A 15,406-nucleotide genomic window follows, 5' to 3' on the forward strand; every position below is an offset into this window, starting at 1 on the left:
ATTAGAATAATCATGTCTTTTTATTTCATGTCTCCTGCCTCTATTTTCACTTCGGAAGCAAAAAGACAGCAAATACTTTTTCTAAACATACCCACTCAACATCATGCACTAATTTATTCATTTGATGAACCTAGTCCAGCCCCTCCTGCTGGCCAGCTTCCTTGCCTGCCTGGGGGACCTCACAGCCCTTTCCACAGTGATTCCATTCTCCTCCTGACTTCTCAACTGTCTAGCTACCTGAGCCTGCACAAGTTTCTTCTCATTGTTCATTTCCACACCTGCAGATGGGCATTAAGAAAACCCACCTTGCAGCCGGGTGTGATGGCTCACGCCTGTAATCCCAGCACTTTGGGAGGCCGAGGTGGTGGATCACAAGGTCAGGAGATCCAGACCATCCTGGCCAGCATGGTGAAACCCCGTCTCTACTAAAATACAAAAAATCAGCCAGGCATGGTGGCATGCGCCTGTAGTCCCAGCTACTTGGGCAGCTGAGGCAGGGGAATCGCTTGAACCCAGGAGGCGGAGGTTGCAATGAGCTGAGATTGTGCCACTGCATTCCAGCCTGGCAACAGAGTGAGACTCCATCTCAAAAAAGAAAACCCACCTTGCAGGGGTCTAAGGAACAGATGGGACGGTGTTTGTAAAAGTTCCTAGCAAAGTGCCAAGTAAGGGTCCTAGTATCACTGGACTCAGAGATCAACCCACTCACCCTAATGTAACTCACCCAAAAGGTCTGGCTATAAAAATACTACAAAGAAAAGAGCACAAAAGGAAATAACCATTGAGGAACACCCAACTTTGAGGTCAAACCTTCCCAGTTGCTTAACTGAATTCCTCATTAGTTATTACCAAAGGGAATGTGAATGAGCCACGAGCATATGACCCTAGTCAGAAGGGAATGACGGAAAAATTCCACGATTAAAAAAAAAAAAAAAAAGCAGAGCTATAATTCTTCAAAGACAATTACAATGAGATGATACTCAGGCTGAAACTAGTTTAAAAGGACGTTTTGTCACTGCACCATATCCTCTGACTAGATGTTAACAATTAAAAAGCTGTTTTCATTCTAGCATAACATCTCAAGCAATTAAATAAATTGATTACTGTGCTGGCCACATTCATCTCTAAAGCCTCAGTTTCCTTGTGCCCCATACAGTCCCAGAAGTTTTGACATATTAAAAAAAAAAAGAAAGAAAGAAAGAAAGAAAAATATTAATGAAGACAGATCCAAGGCCAAAGGTAGCTAAAAATAATGCAAATCTCCTTCCTTTCCCGAGTTAGCAACCCTCCCTGAAAGCTCCCGATCGACCTCCCCTGCATGCTGGCAGTGACGGCGGCCCGGACTCTTACCATCCGCAGCGCTGAAGTACTCCGGGTTCACAGAGGCATAGAGGACTCCATTCCCCAGCCTGCTGCTACTTCTGTCAAAAAGATTAAATGTAGGTTAACGAAACCCCACTTCCATCCAATTCTGTATATGCTTTCATCTTGGTTACAACAGTTTCATTTGTTCTATCTCATCCGGTATCAGAAGAGAATGAGAAGAGCTTACTGTTTACAGCAGCTCTTGTCTATACTCCCAGTCCAGGCCTGGGAGGCCAGTAGACACTTGCTAACACATCTTCTGGCTTCCTCAATGGCCTCAGATTAGAGCTTTTTAAGAAACATGTTTCTTTACTTCATTGTAAATAAAAAGGCTTATTTGATTCGGACGGCTAGTGCATCACATTTGGAAAAGCATGCACCAGCAGCAGTATCTGTGTACTAGAAAAGCTAGCCAGGGGAAGGTCTGTACTATCGAAAAACTATTTTGGCTGTTGTTAAAATCATAGCAAAGGCCAGGTGTGGTGGCTCATGCCTGTAATCTCAGCACTTTGGGAGGCTGAAGACGGCAGATCACTTGGGGTTGGGAGTTCAAGACCGGCCTGACCAACATGGAGAAATCCTATCTCTACTAAAAATACACAAAATTAGCTGGGCATGGTGGCGCATGCCTGTAATCCCAGCTATTCAGGAGGCTGAGGCAGGAGAATCGCTTGAACCCAGGAGGCAGAGGTAGCAGTGAGCCAAGATTGCACCACTGTACTCCAGCCTGGGCGACAAGAGCAAAACTCCGTCTCAAAAAGAAAAATCATTAGAAAAGGTTCTCTTTTCCTGTGAAGAACATATGATGGGAAAATCAGGTTTTCCTGTCCACAGACTATTTCTTTGAAATCTTCAAAAGAAAAGATTACTTTCACTCATACTCAAATCATCAAACCACTTAGCCACAGAAAGTGTCATAACTTTGCACATCACTGACCTCTTTCTATGGAAGACGTACAGCATAATCACCAACCCTCCCACGATCAACAGGACGGCAACAGGAAGAGCGATGATCAGATGGATGAAGTTTTCATATCCCGCTGCAGCAAAGAGGAAATGATAAAATATCACCAGGTGAACAATCTGCTCATTTCATGTTTTCACATTCAGTCCAAAGTATGAAAAAAAAAATCTGTATATTCCTTTATTCCCCATCACAGAGTAGGAATTCCTAAAGGTACATGGTGTCAGGAATAGAACATGGCAAACAAATAACTATTTGAAAAAAGAGTAAATATGTACAGACTGAAGCATATACTCATTTTTTAAAGTACGGTATATTCTGGGGTAATAGTTCCAATGATAGACTGAAGGAAAATCTTTGCATGCAGTTTAATGACTGTTAGTGAAAATGCGTATATTTGACACTAATTTCCCACATCCCATAGTATGTTCCAGGGTTTGGGTCCATGTCCCTGGAACCCAGCCTAGCATCTGTCATACAAGCGCCGCTTCTGATGGTAAGTGGTCTCTGTGGTCTCACACCTGTAAAAGGACTCAAATGCTTGCAGCAACAACACTTCTAATGAATAGAGTGAAAATTTCTATTCATTTTCATAAAATGAACAGAATGAAAATTTCTATTCATTATCATAAAATGAACAGAATGAAAATTTCTATTCGTTTTCATGCGTAGAATGAAAATTTCTATTCCTTTTCGTAAAATGAGTAGAAATTCTTATATCTAGGTATAGTGCTCAAGTTCTGCCGGCTCTTATCTTTCAGATAGTCACAGACAATTTAAAATAAACACACACATACATGCACACACTGGATAGCACCCCTTTCCAATGCTGCTGCAAACATCTGAGTCCTTTTATAAGTCTAAGACCACAAAGACCACTGATCATCAGAACCAGCACTTGTATGGCAGATGCTAGGCTAGGTACCAGAAACATGGATCTGGAACATTCTGTGGGACATGGGAAATTAGTGTCCACAGGTAGCATGACAACTAGAAAAGTGGACTTCACATATGGCAAGGATTCAGAGAAGAAGGGAGAGGAGATAGGGAGTCCCGGGAAGCTCCCCAAGAAAAAACTTCTTTATGATATGCTTTCTTTCCTTCGGGGTGGTGTGGAAATAAATGGCTTTCCTAGAAAATGAACAGCTTAGAGATGATAGTAGAAAGAAGTCAGGGCCAGCTCACAAAGGATTCTGTCCAAGCTCAGCATTTTCAACCTTATTCTGCAGATTAAAAGGAGTGAGCAAAAGGTTTCAGACCCAGCAGTGAACTAATGAGATTCAAGGTCCAGGGAAATGGCTGTGTTGAGGACAGACTATGGGACCCGGCAGTAAGAGGAGGCACTTTCATGTCTTGGAGAATTGGGGGGACCTGCCCTGTCTCCTGGGCATGCTCTGCGTTAGCCAGTTCAGACTTAGAAAGAAGTCACTGATCCTTGTCTATACACCAGGCAGACTGACTGAGATGATCTGGCTTGGTAAGTCATGGCCCCAGGCTGAGGCTCATATGCTATGAGCTATCATCAAAAAAAAGAAAAGAAAGAAAGAAAAAAGAAAAAAAATACACTATGAGCCATCATAGTGTATGAGCCTCATCCTGGGGCCATGACTTACCAAGCCAGATCATCTCCGTTCCCCAGGGCAAGTGACCTGGAGTCTGAGCTTTGGCGGTGCTGGTGGTGATAGAGGGCTGGATTCCAGAGCCATTTAAGAGGCAGAATCCATGAGGCTTGGGTTGGAATGAAGAATGGGTGGCTGGAGAGAAAGAAGAGTGAGGGATGCTGTGAGGTTCCTGGCTTGGGTAACAAATGCATTACAAGGCCATGGACCGAGCTAAGGAACAAAGAAGAGAAGAGGCCTTTTGAGGGCCACAACTGTGATTTTGGTTTTGGCACAAGGAACCTGAGACCTCTATGAGACATCCAAGTACAAATGTCTATGTGGAAATGGGCTTGGAATCACTGGAGATCTAGTTAACACTAATCGTAAGTCCCCTATCAATGATTATTTTGCCATTAAAAAACATTATCATGGTTACTCTTTAAAGGCCACTAAAGCTGTTGTAATTTTTAAAATTAAAAGTATTTTAATGAAAGATGAAAGATATTTTTATTGATATTATCTCTTTCAAAATGGATGCAGGCTTCAGTATTTTGTACTTCCTAAAAACACTCACAGGTGATTATTGCCAAGGGGAAGCTAGCAGATTTTTCTTTCCTCCCTCCTGAGGCCTATTCCTTCTGCTTGTGTCACTTATACTACTGGTCAAGTTGTACTGTGTTCTTTTCAAGTTTCACATTTCAACAGGGACATGGAGAAACTGGAACACATCCAGAAGAAGAACAAAATGATTCAATGGCTAGAAAATTGGTATATGATATTGGGCTACAAGAAAAGGCCAAACGACCTGAGATTATTTCATCTGGAAAAGAGAAGTCTGAGGAGTAATTTAATGGTATTCAGGCACACAAAGAGTTCCTAAAAGGAAGGCAGTTGCCTGAAAGCTTCCAAACCTTCCATCTCCTCTGAGGATTAAATAAGAGGAAATGAGACTAAACTGGATCAGGACCGAGTCTTATCTGACATAAGGAAAAATTTTCCAACAGAAAAGCCGGCACGCAGATCCAATTTCCCTGTAGTATGTGATAACTTCTGCTGGATAAATTCCATCGGAAGGACTCCTGATTTCCCACAGGCAAGCTGGCACTTACACAGTTAAAAATGGAGCAGCAGAGGCAGATAGGAGCATGTCATGTCCCTAAAACAAGCCAAGTTCACTCAACCCCAGAAGCCAAAGGTTGCTGTTTCACAAATCGCAGACCCTCAAACGAGGCTCTGTTTCTAGGAAATGGAACAGCCTGAGAATTCTGTCTTGTTAATGCCTTGAGCATAAACTCCCATTCCTCCGTCTGCACCAAAGGGTGACCATCATGTATCTCCAATGCACATAGGGGCTTTAAAAGGGCAATGGAGGGTCTGGGATGCTCTCACAGATATTCCTGCCCTGTAGCAGGCTGAAACAGATGGCCTCTGAAGTTCCTTTTACCCCTTAGGATTTCAGGCCCTGAATCTGAGACCTATCTAGCTTTACTGACCAAGTAGGAGGTGGACTGGTCAATTCAATGTTTTGTAAAATGTCTTTCGTTTAATAAAACGAAAGTCTTTGCATATAAGCCAGGTTGAAAGCAACCGTGTCCTCTGGCTCTCCAGTGACTGCACCACCTTAGAAGAGAGGCTCAGATCCTCTCCCTGCCTGCCACATGAGGTAGGGACCCAAAGCTCAGCATGTGCCCTGCCCAAGCTGTCACACATGGTGCCGGTGTGTGTCGGCACCTTAGCGTGACCCTTCTGAAAGCTGGCAACTCAACTGTAACAGAAAGTGCGAGAGCCACAAACACTAAGGCTGTCCTCATTCTGGACCAGCTCGCTTTCAGTTTTACCACGTTTCTTCTCCCTCCACAAGCCTTACTTTTGGCCTGGACATAGAAGAACACAGGCTCCGTCCACGACCCATTCCCAGAGAGAGATGTGGCCTGAATCCGGGCTGTGTAGTTCCCTGGGTTTAGCCGGTTTAGCTTGGCCCCTCCATACTTCCTGTAGTCCTGTCTGGACACACATTCTCGCTGATCCTGGGGAAATAAAATATACATGTCAATTTCCCATAAACGCAGTAGAAATCTGGGGCCTGCCAACTGAACTCACTGCACTAGGGACTCCAGCTGCCTGATTTGACCTCCCACCTAACAATGATCCCAACTGTCAGCAAAGAGGAAGAAATTAAGTCTTAAAAGGTCGTCTTCAAGTAGCTTTAAGCACACCCAAAAGCTTTAACCAAACATTTTTGTAACCAAGAACTCCAGAAGGATTAAAAGTTGTTAGAGCTGATCTGGCCTATGCCACAAGGTTATCTTATACAATGAAATCATTTCTTGAGGGCAAAGAGCAGCCTAGTTCTTTGCACACTGTGGAGTACTCCTTATGGAGTATGGAGTGGGTAGAAAGACCCAAATCCTCACCAACTTGATGAATATTTTATTATATCCTACGCTAACCAGGAAGTAACCTGTGCAGTAAGGTAGCGCATGCTGTCAACGGATGGAAATACATGCAGGCACGGGCCACTGCCCCAGTCCTACCTCGACTTGTGCTCCGTACTTTATTTCATACATTAGGATCAATCCATTGGGATTCTCAGGTTCTGGCCACTTTAAAAAGATGGAGTTTTCAGGCCTTGGCTCCCAGGTCACTGGCCCAGGAATATCATCTGCTCCGTCTGTACAATTTAAACAAGTGACAGAGTTGGATTTGGGTTCCCAGGGAGGGGCGCCAACACTGGGCTGACCTGAGAATAACTGCCCCATCCACACAGGCAGGACTATGGAGAGCAGTCACGTACCCTAACCCCAAGTGGGCTGCTCACACACAGCACAGAGGAGGGTTCAGAATTACACCAACCCCACGACTTGCACATCTCAAGATGCCACAGGATCCTCCTTTCTCCCCAGTCCCTCAACAAAAAAAAACCTGCTGCCAAGCACAGCAGGAAAATCTTGGCAACCTAAGTAACTTTCTTCTATTCTGTGCCTACCACTTGAAAAAGAAAGCTTTGTGAAGCCACCAAACACAAGCAGCTCTGAAGAGATGCTTAATAAGCAGAGGCAGGGCACGGGGTCCTGCTGGCTATGACAGGGACCCTCAGTGGCCCGTGGCCACACACAGAAACTGCAGTTTTTACGCAGGCATGAAGGATGGCCGAAGCCTGGCCTGGGAGGAAGCTGCTGGGAGGCTGGTGCCGAGAGCAGAGCAAGCCTCCCTACTGGCATCAGTTCCTCCAGCTGCTGGTTGACCTTGCAGTGGTTCCTCTCTTGATTTTGCTTCTTGAACCAGTAAACAATGAGTTGATAAGCAAAGGTCATGGAAAGTTATAGCTGGAAAAGGCACTGGAGGGGTTAGCTGGCTATGTCTCTCCTAGGAGGGCTAAGGAAACTGAGGCAGGGAACCTGACGATTGCCTCAAGGCATGCTGCCATGCACTTTAGTGCTAAAACTGCGCCAGGAGGACACCACGCCCCAGATACCCATCACCTCCGTGCTCTTTCTACCGCCTGAGGCCTCCTAAAGAAACAAGAACAAGGCAGTTCTTGTTCTGTCTTTGAAGGCAACCACCTTCAATGCCCGAGCGACAGGCAATGTCTACGGACAAGGGAAAGCCAAAGACTAAGTAAGCAAGACTGGAGGCTACTCCAGGAGTTGACCTTGAGGGGCAGTGGTTACTCTGGACAAAGGCCACTAACTGGGGACATCTCTGAATATGTGAGAGCTCAGGAGGGGCAGCTCAATTTATTTGTGTACAAGAGGGGCAAATGGCAGTGGGAGTGCACGCTGTGAACCAAGCTGCAGGCGGAGGGTGGGCCCTGCAGAGAGCTCCCTGCTCCCAGCATGTTCTACGGTGAAACCAGGCTGGGAGTGGTGTTGCTAGGAGAGTGAGGGCTCTGTTCCCTGGGCAGCTGGTCTACCATGCCACCTGCCAATGATCGCACACCATTTAGCAGCCAGGCCTGAGACTAAGGGTCTTGGCCCTGGGTGTCAGGCCCTGTGTCCATAAACAACATTTTCACTGGGTTGTGAGGGAGGTGGCAATGGGGCCAGCTGGATCATGCCATACCTGCAGGCATAGTCCTTGCAAAGACAAAGTTGGAGGCACTGCAACCCAGCCTCTCAGCCTCATGGTTGCAGCTGTGGATGTCAATGCGGTACAGTGTGAAAGGCCGAAGGTTAGAAATGACAGTTCTCTCCCTGTTATCCACTCTGCTCTCAAAGAAAGGGTATTCCGTCTCGAGCTCGTCCAGGTCTGTGATGTTGTAGGTGTCAACGGCCGTGGTGTTCCTGCTTCGGCTGGACGTGCTGCTGTTGGCTACCTGGATGACATCTCTCCGCTTCCTGTCAGGTCTGCAAGGAAGAGAGAAATGTGGCTTTTAAGTGCTTTTACCTCTTTCGTCTTTTCTACGACTTGAGTAAGGGTAACAGCAGCATCTTAACCATGGAATAAAGGGAGCTCTTCGGTCCCCTTGGATAAGAACTCATGAATAACACGGGGATGTCCTTCCTCATTATCTTGCTTTCTCTACTCTGCAAGCAACAGAATGGACACAGAAACTCTCGTCCCCAACCCTTGGCTCTCAGAGTGGATCTTCGATTCTACCTAGAGGCAAACAGTGTTACCACCACGCTTGGCTGGGCAATCCTGGCTGTGTCATCAGAACAGTCAGGCCATCTGGTCACAGAGCTTATGGTTAAGCATTAAAGGTGACAAACCTATCAGGTGCACTAAGATGTGTTAGGGCAGGAGGGAGGGGTAAGGTGGTGTGGCAGAGGGCCCAGAGACCTGGCATAGAGGGATGTGAAAGCCTGTGGTGGTGGCTCCTTGCATCTGCCTGACTGTGGAAATAAAGCAGCAAGCAGCTCCACAGACCCCAGGGCTCTTCTCTGGGGTTCCTGCTGCGGGCCCACCCCAACCCTGAGCTGCACTTGCTACACTCCGCGGGTCCCTGGAGCCCAGCCAGGCCTCCTCCCACTCAGCAGTGAGCGCCTGTAGCCTCAACAAGGTCCTGCCTATGAGAGGGCAGAGTTTTGGTCATGGACTTGAGTGGGGCTGGGAACAACCAAACAGCAAAAGGGAGTATGCAAAATAATCACCAAAAAAAAAAAAAAAAAAGAAAATTCACACCCAAAAGGGCAGATGAGGCATGAGGATGTTACCCTCCAATTGCTGCTTTGGTCAAATATGAAAAAATGGGCTTCGTTCCTCCCCCTAGAAACCTTCAAACATAATCCTAATGTTTACAGGAACCACCAAAAGCGAACAAAATATGAGAGGGGCACCCAGATGAAGACAGGGCAACCCTCAGGTCAGCCACGGACCCACAGCCGGAAAACGGGGCTGAGGCCTTCGGCTAGGGTCACTGGTCTTAGGAATAGGCAAAAGGCAGGGAGCAAATGGGATGGATTCTGTTTGTCCAGGGAAATAAGGGAGAAGGCCCAGAACATGAGACGCTCATCAGTGCCACGGAGGGGAGAGAGCAGCAGCAGCAGCAGAGAGGGAAAGCTCACGCAGGGAACGGAGCAACCCAGAAGCCACTGCAGGTTCAGATAATGCTTGGCAGGCTTCTGGCTGGTCCTTAGGCCAGAACCTGGAAGGGGAGAGTAGGGGGCTTGGGGAAAGGGCTTCTGGCTTCCCATTCTTTTCAGCCCGTGGATTCCCCTGAGGAAAACACGGTCCTTCTCTGTGTAGTGGCATGTGGGGGTCCCACCAAAGGCATAAACTGCCCAGCATAGATATGCTCATTCCAACAGGCAGAAAACCACAAGGTCAGGGCATGTACATTTGCTTTCACAATACTGGGGGAGGAAAGGTAAGGACATGAGGCTGATAATCCACAATCCTCACATGCTGCAAACCAACCAACCAGCTAACCAAGCATTCCTGGAAGGGAAAGACACAAGAAACCACATTTACTGCCAGGGACATCTTTGTCAACACATCATCAACATTTCCTGCCTTCCCTTTAGAACCAGCACAATACACACTTTGTCTGTCAGAAGTTTCTTAGGTTTGATGCACTGCAAAATAATTCTGTGTCGAAACCCCAGCCCAGCCCAGCCCACCCCCACTTAACTGGGATGACATCATTAAGTCTACTCAGTAGTTTACTTGTTTATCAACACCACGCTTTTAGGGATTGCATAGCTCTCAATCTTGACACCAAGGCAGCAACTAGGGGAGGGAGGTGGCACAGAACATCATCTGGAAGGCAGGAATGGGGAAAGCACAATGGTCCATACATTGCTTTTTGGTAAACATTTCTAGATCGTGTGCCCAACAGCAAACACTACTGCCAATGTTGCCTACTCCACCCCATGATACAACCTAGTCCTACTGGAAAACCTTTCACTTTCCAACTTTCCAACAGCTGTCAACATTTTAGCTAGTTGTGTGATTAACAAAATAAAGACAGCAGTCAAATGAAGGCATTCACCACCAAATATTGACATCAGAAACTAATTTTACAAACTCTAGCTTTCACTCTACCTCAAAACATACAGGATATGCTGGACAATGTATAAGGAACTAAATCTGACTTAACTGGTTTTGTCCCACAGACAAATTGTTCTTAGAATGAACTGAAAGAAATCAAACCCACTTTCGGACAATTCAGTTGTAACACAGAAAGACGGCCTTTATGATTCAGTCATTCTGTCAGCTGGACACTCCTTTACCTGCACTCTGCCAGAACTCAGTAGGAGGTAAAAAACAAACTTGAGCTTCTTATAAATTATGGCCTCTCACCATGGACAAAATATTGTCTTAATATACATCCATGAAAAGGGAGAATCACAAGTTGGACTTGTCTTCAGAGAGAGAAAGTAAGGAGTGGGGGGACAGATAAACACACTTATCAGGTGGAATAGCGGAAACTTGTTTTGAACCCAACAACACGAACGCTGTGCACGAATATCATCAGTGTCAATCACAGCTCTGCCTATACAACTCTTCATCTTGTGCTCCACATCCGATGAGGAAAAAAACAGGTCTTGCCTTGTAACTACAACTGAAAGCAAGGGGCCTTTCAGCAAAATGTTTCCAAATCCTTGACTCGAAACCTGAACCTCCCGCTGGTTGGTGGAACAAGACAGCAATGTAACCAATGGCCTTTGACAGAGAAAAGCAAATTTCCTGCCTAGCCTGCTTGGGACACTAAATCCATTCTCCCATGTGGCAGGCGGCAGGAGCTGCCACGAGCTGAGCGTCTGCTGGTCTGGGTGGAAAGGACCATGGGGGGAAGCCATGCAATGGAGGAGAAGAAGAGGGAAAGAGGGTCAGTGTATGGGAATGAGGATCAGGTCCCAAACCGATTCTTAATTAGGATGTCGAAGAGGTCACCAAACTCACTGAGTTCCAGTTTCCAAACCTCTTTGCAATCTAGTCCTCACACTTTCGGCTTTCTAGGAACCACCAGTGATAAACGAATCTGGATAACAAAACAACCTTGGGCACTGAACCTCAAGGCTCACTCAAAGCCCTGCCACCTATCAGTGGGCAGAAGATGCCCCCAGTGGGGCAGGCGGGGGCGGGGGCCATGAGGGACTCACAGGCCCTTCTTGCAGCTCTGGTGGTTTTAACTTCGAGACAGAAGGGGAGGGGAAGAAAGCCACCAGGCAATGAAGAGGGTCACTTTCAAAAGGAAATAGTGCCTCCTGTTCTAACCGGTCTTTATTTCCCACTTTACTGATTTCTCGAAGTGAGATAGCTATTTCAACAATTTTGCAAATATCAAAAAGGTCACTTGGCAGGAAAAAAAATCACTTTAAAAACCATTTGTTGTTATAGCCTAAGGAAGCCTTTAAGAGCACAGTCACTGCGGAATAAACAGCCATTACAGGCTCCTCTCAGGGTCGGGGGCAGTGAGGGGAAGGGAACGTGCTGGGTGGGGTGCTGGCAGCAGGGCGTCGTGGACACCGTGGTGGGTGGCTCATGGGTACCATGCTGATCTAAATCCAACTCCTCAGCCTAGTTTTCAGAAATGAGGTCGGTTCCAAAATCTGCACTATTATCTTTCAGGAAGAGAGGCCATGGGACCCCACTGTGCTTCCATCTCCTTTCCCAGGCATTACTGGGCTAATCCTTTTTTGAAAGGAAAAAAAAATTGTTCAATATCTTTTATTGTGTTAAAATAAAATTTTAAAACAAAATAAAATATACATAAGATGGCCAGGTGTCGGAGCTCATGCCTGTAATCCCAGCACTTTGGGAGGCCGAGGCAGGTGGATCACGAGGTCAGGAGTTCAAGACCAGCCTAGCTAAGATGGTGAAACCCCATCTCTGTTAAAAATACAAAAATTAGCTGGGCGTGGTGGCGCATCCTTGTAATCCCAGCTAATCAGGAGGCTGAAGCAGAGAACTGCTTGAACCCGGGAGATGGAGGTTGCAGTGAGCCAAGATTGCACCACTGCACTCTAGCCTGCCTGAGTGCATCTCAAAAAAATACATATGTAAGATAAAATTTTGCCATTTTAATCATTTTAAGGGTACAATTCAGTGGCATTAACTCTATTCACAGTATGGTACAACTATCAATATTATCTATTTCCAAAAAAATTTTCATCACCTCAAATAGAAGATCTATCCATTACGGAGTAATTCCCATTCCCCTCCCCACTCTATCCCCATTCCCTGGTAAACTCGAATCTACTTTCTGTCACCTTACATTTGGCCCTTCCATATGTTTCACACAACATAAAATCGGACGCTATTTGTCCTTTTGTGTCTGGGCCTTGTTTCACTTGGCATGGTGTCTTCAAGGGTCATCCATGCTGTAACATGGATCCAAATTTCCTCCCTTTGTGTGGTTGAATAATATTCCACTGTATGCTTAGAGCCCATTTTGCTGAGCCACTCATCTGCTGACGTGCGCTGGGTCGTTTCCAGATCTGGCTCCTATGAACAGCCCTGCTATGAACACTTGCTTTCCTCCGCTACTGTCCCCACTCTGCAGAAACCAAGACCACAGCAGAGGAACAGAGTCCTTGGGACAGAGGCCACGTTGCTCTGAAAGGCAGAGTAGCCACGGAATAAACAGCCACTGCAGGCTGTCTCCCTACACTGCTTCCCAAACCTACTTGGAAAGGATGCCTGTGGCTCCTGGCTATGTTTTGAAGTCAGGCACCTTCCAACACAGACTCTGATTATTTTCCCTCTTGCTTCACTCCTCCTGTCAGGCTGAGAGAGGTGGCAGAGAGAACTGGGAAGGGAAGTGATGTGCTCAAATCCTGGCTTTTCCTCCCACCAGGCAGCGGATTTCAGTACTCTGAGTTTCCCCCTCTCTGCCTCTACCACAGGGTGCCCACCTGCTCTCTGTGGGGGTTGGGGCTGAGGCAGCCGCACCTGTCACACGGGCGGCCCCAGCAACCGAGCCCTGGTCCCCGTTTCCTTCAGGGCTGACCGACTTCAACAGGGACTCACTTCCCTGAACCTGTCATCTTTTGTGGCTCCCTCTCAGTGGCTATTGTGCCATGCCCCCAGCTGCTGACTTACACACTACCTGGTGGGGAGAAAGGCAAGAGAACCCGCCTGAGCAGCGGCTTCTGCCAACTGAAATTTCACGTGAGCTGGGTACCTGGGCACAAAGATGGAGTTGTGCAGGAAATTCTCAAAGACCTTGCGGTACTCGGCCTCCTCCTTCTCCGCCTGCTTCTCAGCTTCGGTTTTGGGGCAGGCGCAGCAAGGCCCTTTCTCTGTGCCACACGCCTCAGTCTTGGGGTTCTCTGTGACCTCCTCAACGTCGATGGAGCCGCCAGCGTACTTCCTAATGGGGATTTTGTCTTCTCGGAAAAGAAAAGCCAAAACAAGATTGGGATGAAAGCTGTTACACACGCTTGGGAGGAAAAATCATAGCGCTCAGCACCTTTCATCAAGAAGACAGCTGGTCTTGGCTGGGCACCATGGCTCATGCCTGTAATCCCAGCACTTTGGGAGGCCAAAGTGGGTGGATCACTTTAGGTCAGGAGTTCGAGACCAGCCTGGACAACATGGTGAAAACCCCATCTCTACTAAAAATACAAAAATTAGCTGGGCATAGTAGTACATCTGTAATCCCAGCTACTCTGAAGGCCAAGCAATTAGAATTGCTGGAACCAGGGAGGCAGAGGTTGCAGTGAGCTGAGATCATGTCACTGCATTCCAGCCTGGGAAACAGAGACTCTGTCTCAAAAAAATAAAATAAAAAGATAGCTGTCTCCAACAGAGGACTACACTGTTACCTGATATATGTAATATTAGGGCTCAGGTACATTCAGACTACGGGAAGAAACGCCCTGGGTCCAGGCCGCTGCTGCACCTACCTTTGGAGCAGTAATTGTGCCGGTAAAGGTAGCTGTCCTGAGGCTGCTGCTGCCAGCGCACGATGTAGTAACTCAGGTTGCCGTTGGGCAGAGAGGGAGGGTTCCACTTCACAATTAACTGAGAAGAGGAGTTTGATGCTGAAAGCACGTCCAAGGGAATGGAAGGAACTGGAAAGGGGAACAAAGAACATTCCAGAAAATGAAATGAACTTAAGATTCAGGCTATCAGGTACTCTGTGCAAGCCACCACCAGGAAACGGCAAGGTTGACCTGGATAACAAATAACAATGAACAATGGAATATAAAGTGAAAAGTGAACCTTATTTTGAAATAGTACTACTTTCAATGCCAGCATTTCCCTTGATAATCTATTTCCTCAGGTAATCTCTGCGAAAACAAACATTACTAAGTTGTAAATGGAAAAAGGCTTCAGGGACACATGCAGGGTTAGAAGAGACAATGTGAAAATCAACAGCTAATTTAAACACCTGGTATTTCTCATTTATTATCCCTGCCATTCTCCACTGCGCTGAACTCCAGCAGTTTCGACAACTGGGAAAATAGACTGACTTGGATTTCATCTGAGATTTCGAATCTCTGATAAAAATGTCACGAAGCTGAAAGGAAAAAGGGGAGTGGAAAGGGGGCTGGACAGCCTGTGCATGTGAAGGAATGTGTGTGCCCATGTCCCAGCTGTGTGTAAGAGGGAGGGGGGGTGAGGCAATGCAAAGAACACGGAGTCCACCATTTCCACACACATCCTTCAGTACACTGACCGAGGCATGACTCTGAAAAGCAGTCTAAAACTGCAAATGCATGGAAGCCTCATTTCAAGCAAAGGACTCTGTCATCAGCAGAATGAATGCTGATTATAGGCAGAGCACAGTTAGCTGATCAAGCTTTAGTTATGCTGACCCCTGAACCCAAATCCAGAGCTGATGTGTGCATAGGGGTCAAATGCATCCTAGGACCACGGAAATCATATCTTTATTGGGTTTACAAAAAAGTATCAATGTTGACAGCTTTTCCAAAGCGCAGGACACACATTCACTGTACATCACTTAAGCAACATGTTCACCTAAGCCATTTTTAAAACTTGAAAAGGGTGGACAGTTTGAGGGTGCTCCAGGCTTTACAATACACAAAAGGTTCTGAACATCTTTAAGGGATGATACTTTGGA

At 46.6% G+C, this 15,406-nt stretch overlaps 1 protein-coding gene across 3 annotated transcripts in view; it reads right to left on the reverse strand.

Annotated features, from left to right (window-relative positions):
- The window catches only part of IGF1R (insulin like growth factor 1 receptor), a 313,961-nt gene that overhangs the window by 31,108 nt on the left and 267,447 nt on the right, over positions 1-15,406 (reverse strand). For all 3 annotated transcript variants that reach the window (XM_003940530.4, XM_074400083.1, XM_010351229.3), the window contains 7 exons: positions 14,226-14,393; positions 13,502-13,706; positions 7,993-8,276; positions 6,465-6,601; positions 5,798-5,957; positions 2,303-2,405; positions 1,351-1,421 (listed from right to left, as the gene is read on the reverse strand). In XM_003940530.4, the coding sequence (XP_003940579.3) occupies positions 1,351-1,421; positions 2,303-2,405; positions 5,798-5,957; positions 6,465-6,601; positions 7,993-8,276; positions 13,502-13,706; positions 14,226-14,393 (1,128 nt within the window). The remainder of the gene's footprint in view (positions 1-1,350; positions 1,422-2,302; positions 2,406-5,797; positions 5,958-6,464; positions 6,602-7,992; positions 8,277-13,501; positions 13,707-14,225; positions 14,394-15,406) is intronic.

This window comes from Saimiri boliviensis, chromosome 5 (genome assembly GCF_048565385.1).
Source record: "Saimiri boliviensis isolate mSaiBol1 chromosome 5, mSaiBol1.pri, whole genome shotgun sequence".
NCBI classification, from domain to species: Eukaryota; Metazoa; Chordata; class Mammalia; order Primates; family Cebidae; genus Saimiri; species Saimiri boliviensis.